Source organism: Hippopotamus amphibius, chromosome 13 (assembly GCF_030028045.1).
Source record: "Hippopotamus amphibius kiboko isolate mHipAmp2 chromosome 13, mHipAmp2.hap2, whole genome shotgun sequence".
Classification (NCBI taxonomy): Eukaryota; Metazoa; Chordata; class Mammalia; order Artiodactyla; family Hippopotamidae; genus Hippopotamus; species Hippopotamus amphibius.
This window is the reverse complement of record NC_080198.1, coordinates 36,278,722-36,294,468: the sequence shown is the minus strand read 5'-3', so window position 1 is coordinate 36,294,468 and position 15,747 is coordinate 36,278,722. Positions and strand designations below refer to the sequence as shown.

The 15,747-nt window shown below is 45.1% G+C and overlaps 1 protein-coding gene across 7 annotated transcripts in view; it reads left to right on the top strand.

The window, feature by feature from the left end:
* The window catches only part of RAD54L2 (RAD54 like 2), a 124,453-nt gene that overhangs the window by 100,201 nt on the left and 8,505 nt on the right, over positions 1–15,747 (top strand). For 6 of the 7 annotated variants that reach the window (XM_057705520.1, XM_057705517.1, XM_057705522.1 and 3 more), the window contains 11 exons: positions 819–1,161; positions 2,216–2,393; positions 3,602–3,853; positions 4,045–4,163; positions 5,469–5,587; positions 7,373–7,472; positions 8,206–8,411; positions 8,828–9,000; positions 9,519–9,715; positions 12,115–12,314; positions 13,581–13,670. In XM_057705520.1, the coding sequence (XP_057561503.1) occupies positions 819–1,161; positions 2,216–2,393; positions 3,602–3,853; positions 4,045–4,163; positions 5,469–5,587; positions 7,373–7,472; positions 8,206–8,411; positions 8,828–9,000; positions 9,519–9,715; positions 12,115–12,314; positions 13,581–13,670 (1,977 nt within the window). The remainder of the gene's footprint in view (positions 1–818; positions 1,162–2,215; positions 2,394–3,601; positions 3,854–4,044; positions 4,164–5,468; positions 5,588–7,372; positions 7,473–8,205; positions 8,412–8,827; positions 9,001–9,518; positions 9,716–12,114; positions 12,315–13,580; positions 13,671–15,747) is intronic. The other variant, XM_057705521.1, reaches the window with a different exon arrangement.

The window sequence follows — 15,747 nt, the reverse complement described above, 5'->3', positions numbered from 1 at the left end:
GCCACAGACTGGCTTGGGGGAGACTCCCCTGTGTATTTACAGAACAGTTAGAAGAGTAACTGCTACCTTTACCACTTCCCAGAGATGTTCTGAGATAGCATTAAAAAAAAATAATGTATTTAAATTGCTAATGTACAGAGTAATAATATTCTTTGTGAATTTGTAAAAGAAGAATTTATCCCAGTTTTCTTGTTTTTGGTGAAAGCCATTCTTCTTATAGCTCTAATTCTGTTCCCTCTTCCACGGGGCCTTGACCTATTTGGGGAAGAAAGTTTTAAGGTTCAGAGGCTGTTTCATTTGTTTTCTAGGTTTGCTTCTGTGACTGAATTTGCCATTTAGCAATGACTGGCAAGTAACTCCAGGAAGACCTTGTCCTTTAGTTAGCTCCCACCAGCCAGCTCTCAGATGGTGCCAAGACGATGGTGAGAGCCAGTGGAAGTGTCTGAATTATTCCCATCAGTGTCATCCAGACTCATTTTTAATCCTAGGCTGGTATTCTGTAAAATCATGCTGTTTGCTACCTAGTTAGTGTAAGCCCTAGGAATGCAAGTCAGTTTTACTCTTAGCTTAAAGGGAAGAAAATTAAGGAAAGAGTGAAAAGGGATATTTACTGCAAGAGTCAATAGGTCAGGTTAATGTGTCACACCAAATGCACAGGAGCTTGAATGGTTGGCTCCCTTTCACCAATGGGGGCTGACTCTTGCTTTCCTGCTTCCTTCATTTCTTCTGTCTCCTCCAGGGTGCACCCCTACTTCTCATATTGTTGACTAAGAGCAGGCCCTCTCACCCTCTTACTCCGGATCCTCTTCCCTCCCTAGAGTTTGAGAAGGCCTTATGCCGCCCTGGCCCTGATGTGGTAATCTGTGACGAGGGACACCGCATCAAAAACTGCCAGGCCAGCACCTCACAGGCCCTGAAGAACATACGCTCTCGCCGCCGGGTGGTGCTAACCGGGTACCCCCTGCAGAACAACCTCATCGAGTACTGGTGTATGGTGGACTTTGTGCGCCCAGACTTCCTTGGCACCAGGCAGGAGTTCAGCAACATGTTTGAGCGCCCCATCCTGAATGGACAGTGTATTGACAGCACGCCTCAGGATGTCCGCCTCATGCGGTATCGGAGCCATGTCCTGCATAGCCTCCTGGAGGGCTTTGTGCAGAGGTGAGCCATTCTCAGGGCTCTGTTTCCTAAATCCTTGGAGAGCTCTGGTGGAACAAACATGCCAAGGCTTTTCTGAAGGGGAAAGGTGCTTACAGTGGGAGGGCCCCTTTCTAGTAGGGCAATAATAAAACTTTCCTTTTACTGAATAGCTTTTCCTGAATAGTTAGCAGATGGTGGATATCCAATATTTCAGTCTCTGAAAGTTTGGCCCAGAATTGTTTCTCTCAAAAGTTAATCTTTGAGGGCTTCCTAGATGGCGTAGTTGTTGAGAATCCACCTGGCAATGCAGGGGACACAGGTTCGATCCCTGCTCCAGGAGGATCCCACATGCCGTGGAGCAACTAAGCCTGTGCACCACAACTATTGAGCCTGCGCTTTAGAGCCCATGTGCTGCAACTACTGAAGCCCATGCTCCTAGAGCCCGTGCTCCACAACAAGAGAAGCCACAACAATGAGGAGCACGCACACCACAACGAAGAGTAGCCCCCACTCACTGCAACTAAAAAGAAAGCCTGCTCACAGCAAAAAAGACCCAACACAGACAATAAAATTAATTAATTAATTATTTAAAAAAGTTAATCTTGAATTTACCAGGGATACCTGCCTTATTTGCTGAGAGAAGCAAGAGACAGCTACCATACTAATGAGTGAAAGAATAAAGAGGAGTTTCTCAGGGTCTCACCAGTTTCAGCATCTTAGAAGATGTAGGTTAGGCCAGTCTGAAGCATCCCCTTGTTTTTCCTTGTTAAGATGGCATGTGTAGAGAAAGCTTAGAGAAGCAGCCCTAGATTAGGGTAAGAACCTGGAGTTCCCTTGGTCTCTGTCTCCCATTCAGTGACCTGGGACAGGTCACTCTGCCTCTTTGCTTTAGTTTTTATCCTCAAAATAAATTTCTTCTTGATGTTTGCTGAGCCAGTCCTCATTATTGCAAGGCTGTTGTGAATGTTGTGATCCTAAAGAAGGGTGTGTGGCAGAAATGCAGGGTTCTGTTTTTATCCTTCACTGAGCCCTCCTGGACGTACTGCTATGTCAATTCTGATCTGTACCTTTGTAGGAGAGGCCACACTGTGCTGAAGATTCATCTCCCTGCCAAGGAAGAAAATGTGATCCTGGTGCGACTCTCTAAGATCCAGCGAGATTTGTACACACATTTCATGGACCGCTTCCGGGACTGTGGTAACAGCGGCTGGCTGGGGCTGAACCCCCTCAAGGCTTTCTGTGTGTGCTGCAAGGTGTGTTGAGGCCTCAGAGAATACTAAGATATAGACTAAGGATGCTCATGGTCCCAAGGGAGTTATTCCTTCCGGGAGTCCTTGATAAAGGAAGAAGTTCACTGCATTGAGGGCTCCAAGGCGAGACAGTTCCCAGAAGTGCCATTCATAGACTATAATGTAAATGGTGCCTCTTGCAGTTGTGCAACTCAGCTGCACAGCTTGTTATACCAAACTTGAGCAATCACTTTCTTTCTCACTGATTTTCTTTCACCTGAGAAATGGAGTGATGGAGGAACATTGTGGGACAGAATTTTTGACTGCTAGTGTAATCAGAATTCAAGAAATATATAGCTTAGACACGTTATTAGGGATACATTCCATTTGATTCTATATTTAATCAGATCGAGATCTCTTTCATTCTGATAATGCTTGAGATGGTTTGGGGACAGCAAGACCTAGGTATCTTTAGCGCTAAGCCTTGAGAACAGGTTGATGAACTGTGATTTGTTTTCGACCTGACCAGTTGCTCTCTGTTGCCTCACGAGGGATCTGTTTCTTTGATAGCTGTCAGCCATCCTATTGGATATTATTCCCAATTGACCACTGCTTTAATAAGTCAGCTGAAGGTGTGTGTCTGGGGACAGATGGGTTTCAAAATATTTCTTGTGTAGCCACAGTCCTAGACCAGGGCTAGGAAGCTAAAGCAGACATGGTCTGTGAGGATGCTGCGGTACCAACATACCCCGCTCCCTCCATTCCCCTTTCCCCCAGAATTCTCAACTCCTGCCAGAAATAATCCCTAAAATGACTTATGGTTGATCATCTGTAAGTTAGATACATTTGTCCATAGGGAGAGATTGGTCTTGTTTCATAGTTTCATACAAAAAGGTTGACTGTAGCCACATGGTGAAACAGGAATGTTCTTGTTCTTGTTTAAATAAGAATGCAAGGCTTGTGACACAGCCTTTTTGATTGTATACCAAACATACTGTCATGCCTTCTGGTGTGAATTCTCCCATTCATGTATCATGGCAATCAGATTTGGTTAGTGAAAACAAATGTGCAGGCTCTTTGGCTATGAGAGGGTTGGGGACACTTTAATTTTTGGTGTGACAGTGTGTGATGTGGGAGGTATGTATTTGAGCAAGTGCATGTTTCCAGATTCCCTGGGACACCCTTAGATTGTTCTCTGCCATGTGCTACCTCCCCTTTAACTTAAACCTCAGATCTGGAATCACCCCGATGTGCTGTATGAAGCCCTTCAGAAGGAGAGCCTGGCCAATGAGCAAGACTTAGACGTGGAAGAGCTTGGTTCAGCAGGGACTAGTGCCCGCTGCCCATCACAGGGAACAAAAGGCAAGGGGGAGGACAGCGCCTTGGCCTCCTCAATGGGAGAGGCAACCAATAGCAAGTTCCTACAAGGGGTCGGCTTTAACCCTTTCCAGGAGCGAGGCAACAGCATTGTCACATATGAATGGGTGAGTCAAGATTGGATGGCGCTAAGCCTTCATGGGGAGAGGGTGGGGCGTGCACAGTACACTATACTGCTAAAGTCTCTGCAGAGAACTGTTAAGGTTGCCCGTGAGCTGCTGCCTTTGAGGGAGAGAATTGTATTTCTAGTAATCTGGCCACGGACCTGCTCCAAGCTGCCTCATTTCCTCTCCTACAGGCCAAGGACCTTTTGACTAATTACCAGACTGGTGTCTTGGAGAACTCACCCAAGATGGTACTGCTTTTCCACCTTATTGAGGAAAGTGTGAAGCTTGGAGACAAGATCCTTGTGTTCAGGTAGGAAGAGAAATTGCCGAGTATGTGTCTTTGATAAAGAGTGGCACAACCCCTGCGAGCAAGACAGCCCGGCCTTGCGCCAGCCCCCTTTAATCTCCATGCCTCTGCAACCAGTGCTTCTTGTAAGGACCTTCTTGCATTTCATCACTTTCTTAGAGTTTCTTTTTTTATCCAATGCAGTTTCTCTGCAGAGAACAATTTGAAACCTTAGGCTAACATTTGAGATCATAGTCTAATCCTTCAAATTGTGGCCTAGGCCAAATGTGGCCTGTGGCCTGTTTTAGTACAGCCTAAGAGCTAGCTTGTACATTTTAAAAGAGGTTTTTGTTGTTGTTGTTTTTAAAGAAGCATGTGCAGGGAATTCCCTGGGGTCCAGTGGTTAGGACTCTGCACTTCCACTGCAGGGGCATGGGTTCGATCCCTGGTTAGGGAACTAAGATCCCACAAGCTGCACGTGGCCAAAATAAAATAAAATAAAAAATTTAAAAAACAAAAATAAAAAAGAAGCATGTGCAGCAGAGACTGTGTGTGGTCTACAAAGTTTAAAAATATTTACTATTTGGCCCTTTGCAGAAAACATTTGCTGACCCCGGTCTAATCTGCTTCTGTGCCTCCCCTGCTTTTTTTTTTTTTTTTTTTTAGCTTTGTATATAAGGCCAAAAAAATGATGTTATTTGTTCCAAGTCACATTCTCAGTCTTGCCAGAGCTTTGAGTCCCATCAAGGCCTCACTCCTCAGGGAAACAGACATAAAGTAGATTGCTTCTCCTTTGTTCCGACTAGATTATACTCGTGTGAGAGCTAAGTGGCAGGAGCCTGGCTTGGGAGTCTCAGAGTGAGGGTTCCCATGTGTAAGATACTTTGAGAGGAAAGCAGTGATTCTAACTTGGGGAGAACCTAGTGTTCCATTGCTTTTATGGACTGGCTCTCTGTATAACTTGGAAGCAGCTAAATGATCTGTCTCCTTAGTAAGATCCGCAATATTGCCTGTGGCCTATAATTATGTGTGGATCTAATGTGTATTCATGCAGTGTTGGTTTTTAATGCTGATGTTCTTTGTTACTCTGCACTGAGCTGAATCTCAGAATTTTTCAATCGAGGAAGTAATAGGACAGAGAATTTTTTAGTGGGGTGGTGGTAATAAGTGTGTGGATGATGTTACTCCCTTATGAGCTGGGGTGGTTCTTTGTGGGGTGTAGGATGTGGGAGCTGCCACTGTCAGGAGGGAGCCTGTTGGGGTGGGCCTACTGGGGAACAAGATGCTCTTCGGTCTGGGAGCCTTCTGAATCAAGTGTGTCCCTTTCAGCCAGAGCCTTTCCACCTTGGCTCTAATCGAGGAGTTCCTAGGGAAACGAGAAGTGCCCTGTCTACCTGGTGCTGAGGGGCAAGGAGTACAGAAGTGGGTTCGAAACATCAGCTACTTCCGTGAGTTCATTGCTGTTTTGTTCCTGGAGCCTTGCCAAGATCTGCCTAAGGGTTTCCTTTCCCTCTGTCTCTCTTCTTCTACTCCATTCTCCATCACATGCACAGGAATATCTGTGATTAGCTAAGGAGCAAAGAGATACTAAGAGTGAGCTGCTGTGTGCAAGGCACTATCCTAGGCTGGGGAGCTTAGCCCAGACAGGGGGAACGCAGAGATGTAGAAGGCATATGCCTAGTCGTCATCTGAGATGCAAAAACTCAAGGACAGATTCAAAGTAGCACTGATTGATTGCCCTCATGGGGGTTCTAAGAAAGAATCATCATGGTGAGGATGGTTGGGGACGGCTTCCTGGAGGAGGTAGGACTTGCAAAGATGGGGAGAGTTTGAATATACAGATCTCTGGGCGTGGCCCAAAGATCATCCTAGGCAGAAGGAACAAAGTGAACACAAGCCTAGATCATGTATTCTCATTGGGGGAGATAGTGTGCCTAAGAGGGTGAAAATCGGTTCTCGAAGGGACAAAAAACTCTTAACTTTTTAAAAGTATAAAGCACAAATATGCATATAATGAATAAACATACACAGTATATTTGTGGTATTAAAATTTTATGGAGGGCATGGTGATTGGGAAAAAATGTGTAAACAGGCTCCTTAATGGGTGGTAATGAAAAAAAAAGGAATATTGACTCCAGGCACTTATTGACCAGATATTGACATTTGGGCCAGTTAATTCCCTGTTGTAGGGGGCTGTCCATTGCATTGTAGGATGTTTAGCAGCATCTCTGATCTCTACTCAGTAGATGGCAGTAGCATCCACCCAGTTATAACAACCTAAATTGTCTCCAGGCATTGCCAGATGTTCCCTGTGGGGGCAGTAAGGTGGGGAAATCACCCTTGTTGAGAAGCCCTGGCCTAAAGGAAAGATTTAGAGAAATGGAGGTTCAGGGGGTGGTGATGAGACTCCAGCACAAGAGCTAGCCTGGATCCTTGTGTTGACTATAGGCTTGCCAAATGAGTCAGTGCTGAGCTGTGCTTGGAAATTGTGGGAGCTCAGGTTGAAAGGTAGGCTGGGGTGTTGATTGAGGGAGCCTCTAATACCAGGCAATTAAATTAATGCTTCCTGCATCAGTAGTAATTCAGTTCTCCATGTAGTATTTCATACCCTTAGCTTTGCCCTTTTCTCTGCTTTACTCCAGGTGACAAATGTAACCCCTCCTCCCTTATTCATGCTTCTTAACTGAAGCTTACTTTTTCTCTTTCTTTTGACCTTCCCTCTTTTCACTCATTTGTCCCATCCCACTGCTCCAGGTCTTTTTTTTTAATGTCTCCTTCGAGCAATTTCTTAGCCTTAGGAGCTTGTTGATGCGGATTCCTGCCTGGTGGAGGAACATCATCCATATCAAAACATAAAACCCTTGGTCCTTTTGCGCTCACTCAGATTCACAGGACTGAGGCAGAGCAGTCACCTGAAGCCAGTGTTTCTGAGACTGCCTTAGCTAGGGTGACTCTTGTACACTCTGAAGTCTAGGAACCTTGGCCTTAGAATTGACCCAGGATACTAAAGGGAGAAACACAGTTTATAGTCTTTGTTGCACAAGTGAATCACCTGGAAGTGTTTTAAAATTATAGATGCCTGGGTCTCATGGTAGATTCCCCACGGAATGTCCAGGGTGTGGAATATGAGCACTGATGTGTTTGTTTTGTTTTAAAAACACATTTGCCTAATGAGTTTGCTGTGTACCCCTGCCCTCATCTGTCCATTTCTTGTGTGTTTCCTTCTGTCCTAGGGCTAGATGGTAGCACCCCTGCCTTTGAGAGGGAGCGGCTCATTAATCAGTTCAATGATCCCAGCAACCTCACCACCTGGCTGTTCCTTCTCTCCACAAGGTGAGTGGATCCTGAGAGGGGAGGTCAGAGGACTGCTTTCAGGGCATTTGGCTACATGCGCAGATATCCCAAAGACTTGTCCAAGTTGTGTCAGGAGAGATCTCCTCAGGTTTGTAACTTGTTTTTGAAGTCAGAGAGGAAATTATATTAGAAGGGCAATTATGATGGTGTCATGAATTTCTTTGAGACCTTCATTCGCAATGGTCATAATTGGCTTTTCTGTCAGGACTGTTCTGAAGCTTAAGTGATGTGATGAATATGAAAGTGCTTTAAAAACTAGAAAGTGCAATATAACTATAAAAGGCTGATGGCATTATTTGTCTCATGCCAAACAGCCTGAAGACTGTGCTGCCTTCTGTCATCAGAATGCCCTTGATAGGGTATTAACCAGTCATTCTCCTAAGCTGTTAGACTAAACACCTCACAGACATTGGTTCGCAGACATTTCCCCTCAGCCAGTGACATCACTCTGGGGCCAGGATGCGTGCCCTTACTCATCACAGACAGATGGGAGAGTGGGTTTTCTTTCTGAGCTGGTAGGCACTTGCATATTGGACTCCCAGGGCCTACTTTTCAGTGCTTGAGGAATGTACTGTTCATTAGGAGAATCCTCCAGTATGTTCTGCTTGGGATAAAGAGGATAATGTTGGGTTAAGAGTCACAGAGGGTAAAACCAATTTGAAAACTATCTTTAAAACTAAAGGTTCTGTGATTACTGGCTTGTGTTTTAAAGGGCTGGGTGTCTGGGCGTGAATCTGATTGGTGCCAACCGAGTGGTGGTGTTTGATGCCTCCTGGAACCCTTGCCATGATGCTCAGGCTGTATGTCGGGTATATCGTTATGGCCAGAAAAAGCCCTGTCACATCTATCGCCTTGTGGCTGATTTCACCCTTGAAAAGAAGATCTATGACCGTCAGATTTCCAAGCAGGGCATGTCCGGTGGGTATCTTCCAGGCTCAGAAGAGGCACATTTATACAGGCTACCATTCTAATTGTATCAAGGGTGGGAGGGGAAGGGCAAGGTGCAGAAACACAGGCAAGCTTTCAGTCATAGAAAACTAGCAGTTCCTTCCATCTCGTTTTGATTCAGATAATTGCTTAAGAGGGAATTTACCTCAAATTGTTGAAGATGGGTTTAATGATAATAGCTGATCTGATTATGCAGGTTTCTTTTCAGATATTTCTGTTTCATGAGGGCCTCAGACCTGCTCTTTGACTTTCAGATATGGGGTGGCCTGAGGTGGTTTGGTTATTAGTGATAATTATGCCACCCACAACCTCTCTTCTCTCTGTAGCTGTGCTTTTGCAGTCTTCGTTGCTGTGAACTGACTTTTTGCACGTCTTCTCCCTTCTAGATCGAGTAGTGGATGATCTCAATCCGATGCTGAACTTTACTCGAAAGGAGGTGGAGAACCTACTGCACTTTGTTGAGAAGGAGCCAGCTCCCCAAGCATCCTTGAACATAAAGGGGATCAAGGAGCCAGTCCTGCAACTTGCCTGTCTGAAATACCCTCACCTCATCACCAAGGTAAGACCCTGGCATGCATGTGTCCCAGTACTGCACTCTCCACTGAGGGAGGCTTGTCTGGCAAGCTTGTTTCCTTCATCCAAAGTTTTGTTTCAGGCAGGCAACTTGAATTCAGCTGGTTCTTTTCCTTGCCTCAGACGTCCCCCTCCCCTCTCCCAACCACTTAGCCTATCCTAGTCTCATCCTAGGAGTCAGCCATGAGAATAATTTGGCCATCATAAGTTTTCCTAGCAGAAAGAGAGAGGGAAAGTTCTGAAAATGTAGTCTGGTAATTCTCTGAACTCTCCCATTCTTTTCATATGGAAGGCATACTTAGGTTGTCTAATGGGGGTGCTAAGTTAGGATTGAGGATTTATGCTCTTGACAGACAGTAAGCCTGCCTGTGTGTCTGTGAGCAGGCTCTTTGCTAAGTACTGGAGACAGCCAGCCCTTTCTTGGTATCAAAGTACGGCTTATTGTATGTCAGTTATGTTGGCACAAAGACCGGTAATTAAATCAACATCCTCCTGTGTCCCCAGGAGCCTTTTGAGCATGAGTCATTGCTCCTTAACCGAAAGGATCACAAGCTGACCAAGGCTGAGAAAAAAGCAGCAAAGAAAAGCTATGAGGAAGACAAACGTACATCGGTCCCCTACACTCGCCCATCATATGCGCAGTATTATCCCGCCAGCGACCAGAGCCTGACCAGCATCCCCGCCTTCAGTCAGAGAAACTGGTGAGTCACTGAAAAGGGAGGAAGGTCCGCTGCTGGGCCAGGCCCGAACCTTGCAACTGATTACTTTTTTAAATAAAAGGAGATCCTACAACTTACTCTTTGGCTGCTGTGAACTGACAGGTTCTGCTCTTGGATGAAGTGCTGAAGCAGTTCAGCAGCCCTGGTGTTTTAAGTGGCTCTGGCTGGAAGAGTGAGCTGCTGGCTGTGTGACTCAGGCGCGTCCTTCTGGACTCCCGGGGAGATGCAGCTTCCTATAACACAGTTGCCCATCCCTCCCACACAGCTGCTTCCTATCTGCAGCACCTTGGTCCTAGCCCTCACTTAGCAGCAAAGTTCAAGAGTGAAAGCAGGTCTTCTATGGGCCTTGGATTGTAGTCAGGGAATTCTGCTGTTCCTAAGGGGGTTTCATTCTGTGTTTGTGCCTTATTCCTGAGCAAAAAATATTTTTCTTGAGTACAGCTTCCAGGACTATTAAGAATAGGAACAGCATGGAAGCCAGTTGCTAAGCGGGGAGAGAGGCTCTTTGTAGCAAATTATAGAATAGTTGTCTTTGCTTTTTTTTTGTTTTCCTCATTACAAGACAGAGTGCTTCATAGTTTTTATCATATCAGCTTCCTGATTGCCTGGTTTGCATTTTTACATTGTTTTATTGTCTTGAATTAATTATTTTGAGAGGGATAGATTTAAGAATTCTTTCTTTTGAATATTCCGTGTTAAAAAAAAAAACTTGCCAAACGAACTTCTAAAGGAACTGAAGCCATGTAACATTTTATATAAGACTAAATTTTGGTGAGTGAATTTGCTATTTTTTAGGTATAAGATGCTTTTAAGTAGAAAATTGCTGTGTTTCAAAGCCTTGAGACTTTATTTCTGTGTCATTTTCCAAGATCTATTGCCTGAGCATGTTCTCCTCTCTTGTCCTCCACCTCTTTTATCTCTTTTCCCTGTAACAGCAGGAATGGACTAAGTCTGAACCCAGTGGGAGAAAAGCCATATGGAGGGATGATGTGACAAATGGTCTGGGCTGTGAGGAGATGTCAGCTCCTTTTCTGGCCCAACTCCAGCCCTGTGGGAGGCGTCGACCTCTCACAGCATTCGATGAGCTATCCCATGATCCTGCTGATTCCTTATCCTATCTGGGTACATGTGAGGAGGCCTTCCCACCCAGATTCCTAGCCTTAACCCCAGCAGAGTATGGGGCTTGGCCTAGATTCCTGTTACCCTTCTGACTTCTTATCCTGAGAAGAGTCCCATTTGCATCTGAGCAGGGACCCCAGCTCCTGCAAAGCCACCCTGGGCAGACATTGAGGAAATGGGCCCCAGATCCTAGTGAGCTTTCTGTGCTCTCTGGCCTATCTGGGAATGTAGGCATCCGCAGAACCCCAGGTGTTGCCTAAAGGCAACCTGAGAGCAGTGTGATTGAGGAGTCACACAGACCTACTCCAACAGCAGAGTGGTATAAAACTGTATTCTTTTATGTGCCAGTCTTCAGTCAGATGAGGAAGAGCATATCAGTCCAAGAGGGTCTCTTTCCCAGAACTAAAGACCAAAGATGCAGACTTCAGAAAGCTTAGAGACAGGGACTTAATTTCAAAAACCTTAAATGAGGAGTGGCTTTCTCCAGCTGAAAGGAAGGTGAAGAGTGAGGAACGCGTCATGGACCATGGGATAACATTTTGACATGTTGGTAGTAAGGGATGCACAACCGGCGCTCCGGCTGGCCATGACCAAGTGCCGTTTAGAAGCCCAACTTTGTACACAGTGTTTTGCCTGCTGCTGCTTTTGTGGTGGCTGTGACTATAGGGGCACTTTAGGGACTGGCCCCGGGAGAAGTCCGTTGAAAAGTAATGCAGAGGAGAAAGGTGTCTGCATTACTTACTGAAACTTGAGGTTTCAGAAGGTAATAATGGTTAAAGTTGGACAAATGGTCTCAAGATCACCAGAACGTATGATGTCACATGGCCCTTTTTTCTTGGGTAAGTGGGAAAATTCCACCCATTTGTCTTCAAATTAGCATGCACCATGCACCTTTTCCCCTCTTAATACCTCTTTGCCTCTTCCTGACTTCCAAGGACAAATTCCTAATGTGTGTAGACAGTCCAAATTCTAGAGGAGCACATGTCACCTCACATTTCCAAAAAGGCGTTATTGCGCTGACATCTGATTCTTCTCAGACTCTGAGAGGCTTTATCCCTTGCGTCTCTGTTTTCTCTCTGTCTCAGCTCTGCCTCTGGTGTCCTTTTGAATTTACCATACCCTGCAGATTCTTTTGATCCTTCTCTCAGCAGCATCTGAGGCTGTAGAATGGGGAAGTCTGGAGAGGCTCAGCAGTCTTTGCAGGAAGGTAAATGAGGGCTGTTCTGCCAAACTCCCTTAGTGTCCTTGTCTTTCTCTTCTAGGCAGCCAACACTGAAGAGTGATGAGAAGCCTGTGGCCAGTGTTCGTCCTGTACAGTCCACCCCGATCCCCATGATGCCACGGCATGTCCCACTGGGAGGCAGTGTAAGCTCTGCCTCCAGCACAAATCCAGCTATGAATTTTCCAATCAACTACCTGCAGCGTGCTGGAGTCCTTGTACAGAAGGTGGTCACCACAACAGGTTGGGATCTCCTGAGTTCTCTTCCAGGGATGCTGTCCCTTTTAAAATTACTTTGTTCATTCAGAAAGTATTTATTAAACAATGTTTGCATTCTAGGCCATACTGCATTGGCACTCTAGGTAAAAAGAGAAGGCAGCAGTCCGTGATCTTGAAGAATTTGCATTCTAATGAAATATCTTAAGAATAGCAACATAGAACCGGGTTTTCTTGAATGTGGTGGGTGGGATAGGCTCTGAACACTGCAGAGATTGTGGAAATATCACTGGAGATAGGGTTGGTCTTCAGAGAGAGGTGTGAATGTGTTGAATCCTGCCTGACTTGTAGGGTCAGCTGGGTATGAAGGGCAGCTCTCAACCTCCTTAGTTGAAAGAGCTGAATGTGACTCACTTTCTTCTTTCTTTATAAGTTTAATGTGAATTGAACATGATGAGCCACTGGTAGGAAGTGGGCAGCCCATCCATCCCTGTAGTTGATTCTGTGGTTCAGGGTAATTGGAAAGGAAAGCATTTCACGATGCTGTTTTTCATCTTATCTAGAAATATTCATGATAATACATTTTAATGAAAATATCTTACTTGGTTTTTTTGAGTATGAAAATAATAGCTGTTCATTGTTTAAAAAAAAAAAAACAATTGAAACAAATTAAAAACAAAAAGAGAGGTTCTCGGGACTTCCCTGGCCACCGAGTGGTTAAGACTCCATGCTTCCACTGCAGAGGGGCATGGACTCGATCCCTGGTCAGGAACTAAGATCCCGCATGCCGCACAGCACGGCCAAAAAAAAAAAAATGAGAGAGAGACCCTCTCATAATTGTACTTCACTGCTGATTCTTGAAAATACTCTTCTCTTCATTCTTTAGTTAGGTGAGGATTAATACCAGTAAAGAAGATGAGGCCTCTTTTGGAGCCTAAAGTGATAAGAGCAGATACATGTAAATAGCTTAGGGAGGAGGAAAAAAAATAGAAATAACCATTTGAACTGAAACTTTTTCTAAACCAAAAACTCTATGATTTTTTTAACTAAGTCAAGGAAGATTGATCAGAAAGATGATCAGATTTCTGAAAAGTTTCTTGTTTTCACAGTATTCTTTGTTTAGACAGTTGTGAGAGGTTCTGCTTGCTTCACCTTCCTTGGTTCTGACCTCTGCTCCACTAAGATGCTTTAGGGAACCATTGAGGAACAGGGGTGGATGTGGACTTTCCATTTTCTTTGCCTTCTTCAGTCAGGCCACACGTAATCTAAATCTGAGGTCTGTGTCTTCACTAGATATTGTTATTCCTGGACTCAACAGCTCCACAGACGTACAGGCAAGAATTAATGCTGGTGAGAGCATCCATATTATTCGTGGGACGAAAGGTGAGAGCCTGACCAAGGGGCTCATCCCCTACCTTTGGTTGAGAGTGGTGGACTGGCAAGCAGAACAAATACATATGGCTTGAGCTAGAGAGGGGATAGGAATCATCCTATAAGAGTGTAAAATGTGGGGGAAACACGAGAAAATGATATTTCTAGGAGCTTAACTGAGTTGGGGTGGGCTTAAATGATATCTGTCAGTGGCTTAAAAGAAAGGAATTCCTATATTTTGCCATTGTTCTTATGGAGAATCTTGGAGTGGATTTGGATAGATACAGTGTTTTGTGTTGGTCTCAGCCTATCCATAATATTGGCTAGGAATGCCTGGGGCACCCATCCAGTCCTGTACTACTTGTGGCAAGCCCCCACACACATTTCCCCAGAGCCAATGTTGTGGCTGGAGCAGCCCTCGTTGTTCTTATTATGACTGCAAGATGCACCTCATCAACAATCATCAGGGAACTTTGAAAAAAACAAGGTTTGTTACTCACAGGTCCCGTAGGGTACACCATACACTCAAGGGCCACACAGGAAGGTCGTGGGTAGAGAGAGAGAAAGATTGTGAACCTGGGTCTTTGTCTTTATTAGGGTCCAAGAGTGGGGTGGCTAGAGTTTCACAGGTTCACTCTTTATTGGTGAATTTATTTATTTATTTATTTATTTATGGCCACGCCTCATGGCTTGTGGGATCTTAATTCCCCGACCAGGGATCACACTCATGCCCCTTGCTGAGGAAGCAGAGTCCTAACCACTGGATTGCCAGGGAATTCCCTTTATTGGTGAGTTTAAAACAGAAGAATGGGAATTAGTGTGTGGGGAGGGAAAAGCAAGGTCACTCAAGGGTTTAGTTATCTAGGTTACCTCAGGCTTTCTAAAAAGGAACTTTTCAAGGGAGGGAGCAGCCTCGTTCCTTATCTCGTAGTTTAGCTAGTAGTTATGCCCTACAGCTGGCAGTTTGCTTATCCAAGATGGATATCTTTGAAATGGATGTCTTGGCAATGAGAAGCTTAATGTCTGGCACTTACAGTACGCACAGGGAGACCAAAATCAGAGGGATTGAGCTGTGGAATGGGTTATAACCAACATGTGTATTGTTGTGCCCTCTTACCTACTTGCTTAGAGTGAGGTGGACGTCTCTGACCAGGAAATGTAGTAGGTGGATGAATTAGTATACCTGGGTTGCATGACAGAATTTTCGAATGTGGTCATTTGAAAAGTCCACTGCCTCTGTCCTCCTTATGGAGTTCTCCAGATGGGATTGCTGGAGAAATCTGGGCTGGATGGTATCAGGACACAGTTTAAGCCTGTCTTTCATGTCAGGTTGCGTGAGGCTGCCTGAGGGTCTTTGTTTAGTAAGGAGACTTTGCACTAGTCTCTGTTGGGTTTAAAGTACTTTTAGTTTCAGGGAAAAGATGCCATGAAATACATGACACCCAGAGAAGGTTGTGTGTAGTCCCCTTACTGGGTTCTTCCTGGCCTAGAGCAAGGGTATGCAAACTGTGGCCCACAGGCCAGATCATGCCTGCTTCCTGTTACTGTACCTGTGAGCTAAGAGTGGGTTTTATATTATCAATTGGTTGAAAGCAAAAGAAAAAAGTATAGTATTTTGTGACATGAAAACTATATGAGGACTTCCCTAGTGGCGCAGTGGTTAAGAATCCACCTGCCAATGCAGGGGACACGGGTTCGATCCCTGGTCTGGGAAGATCCCACATGCCACGGAGCAGCTAAGCCCATGCGCCACGACTACTGAGCCTGTGCTCTAGAGCCTGTGAGCCACAACTACTGAGCCCATGAGCCGCAACTATTGAAGCCCATGTCCCTAGAGCCCATGCTCTGCAACAAGAGAAGCCACCACAGTGAGAAGCCTGTGCACCACAATGAAGAGTAGCCCCCGCTCACCACAACTAGAGAAAAACCTGTGCACAGCAACAAAGACCCAATACAGTCAAAAATAAGTAAAGTAATTAATTAATAATAAAAAAAAAACTATATGAAATTTACATTTCAGTGTCCATGAATAAAGATCTTTGGAGCACAGCCACACCCGACTGTCAAGTTACAGCAGCAGAGTAGTTTT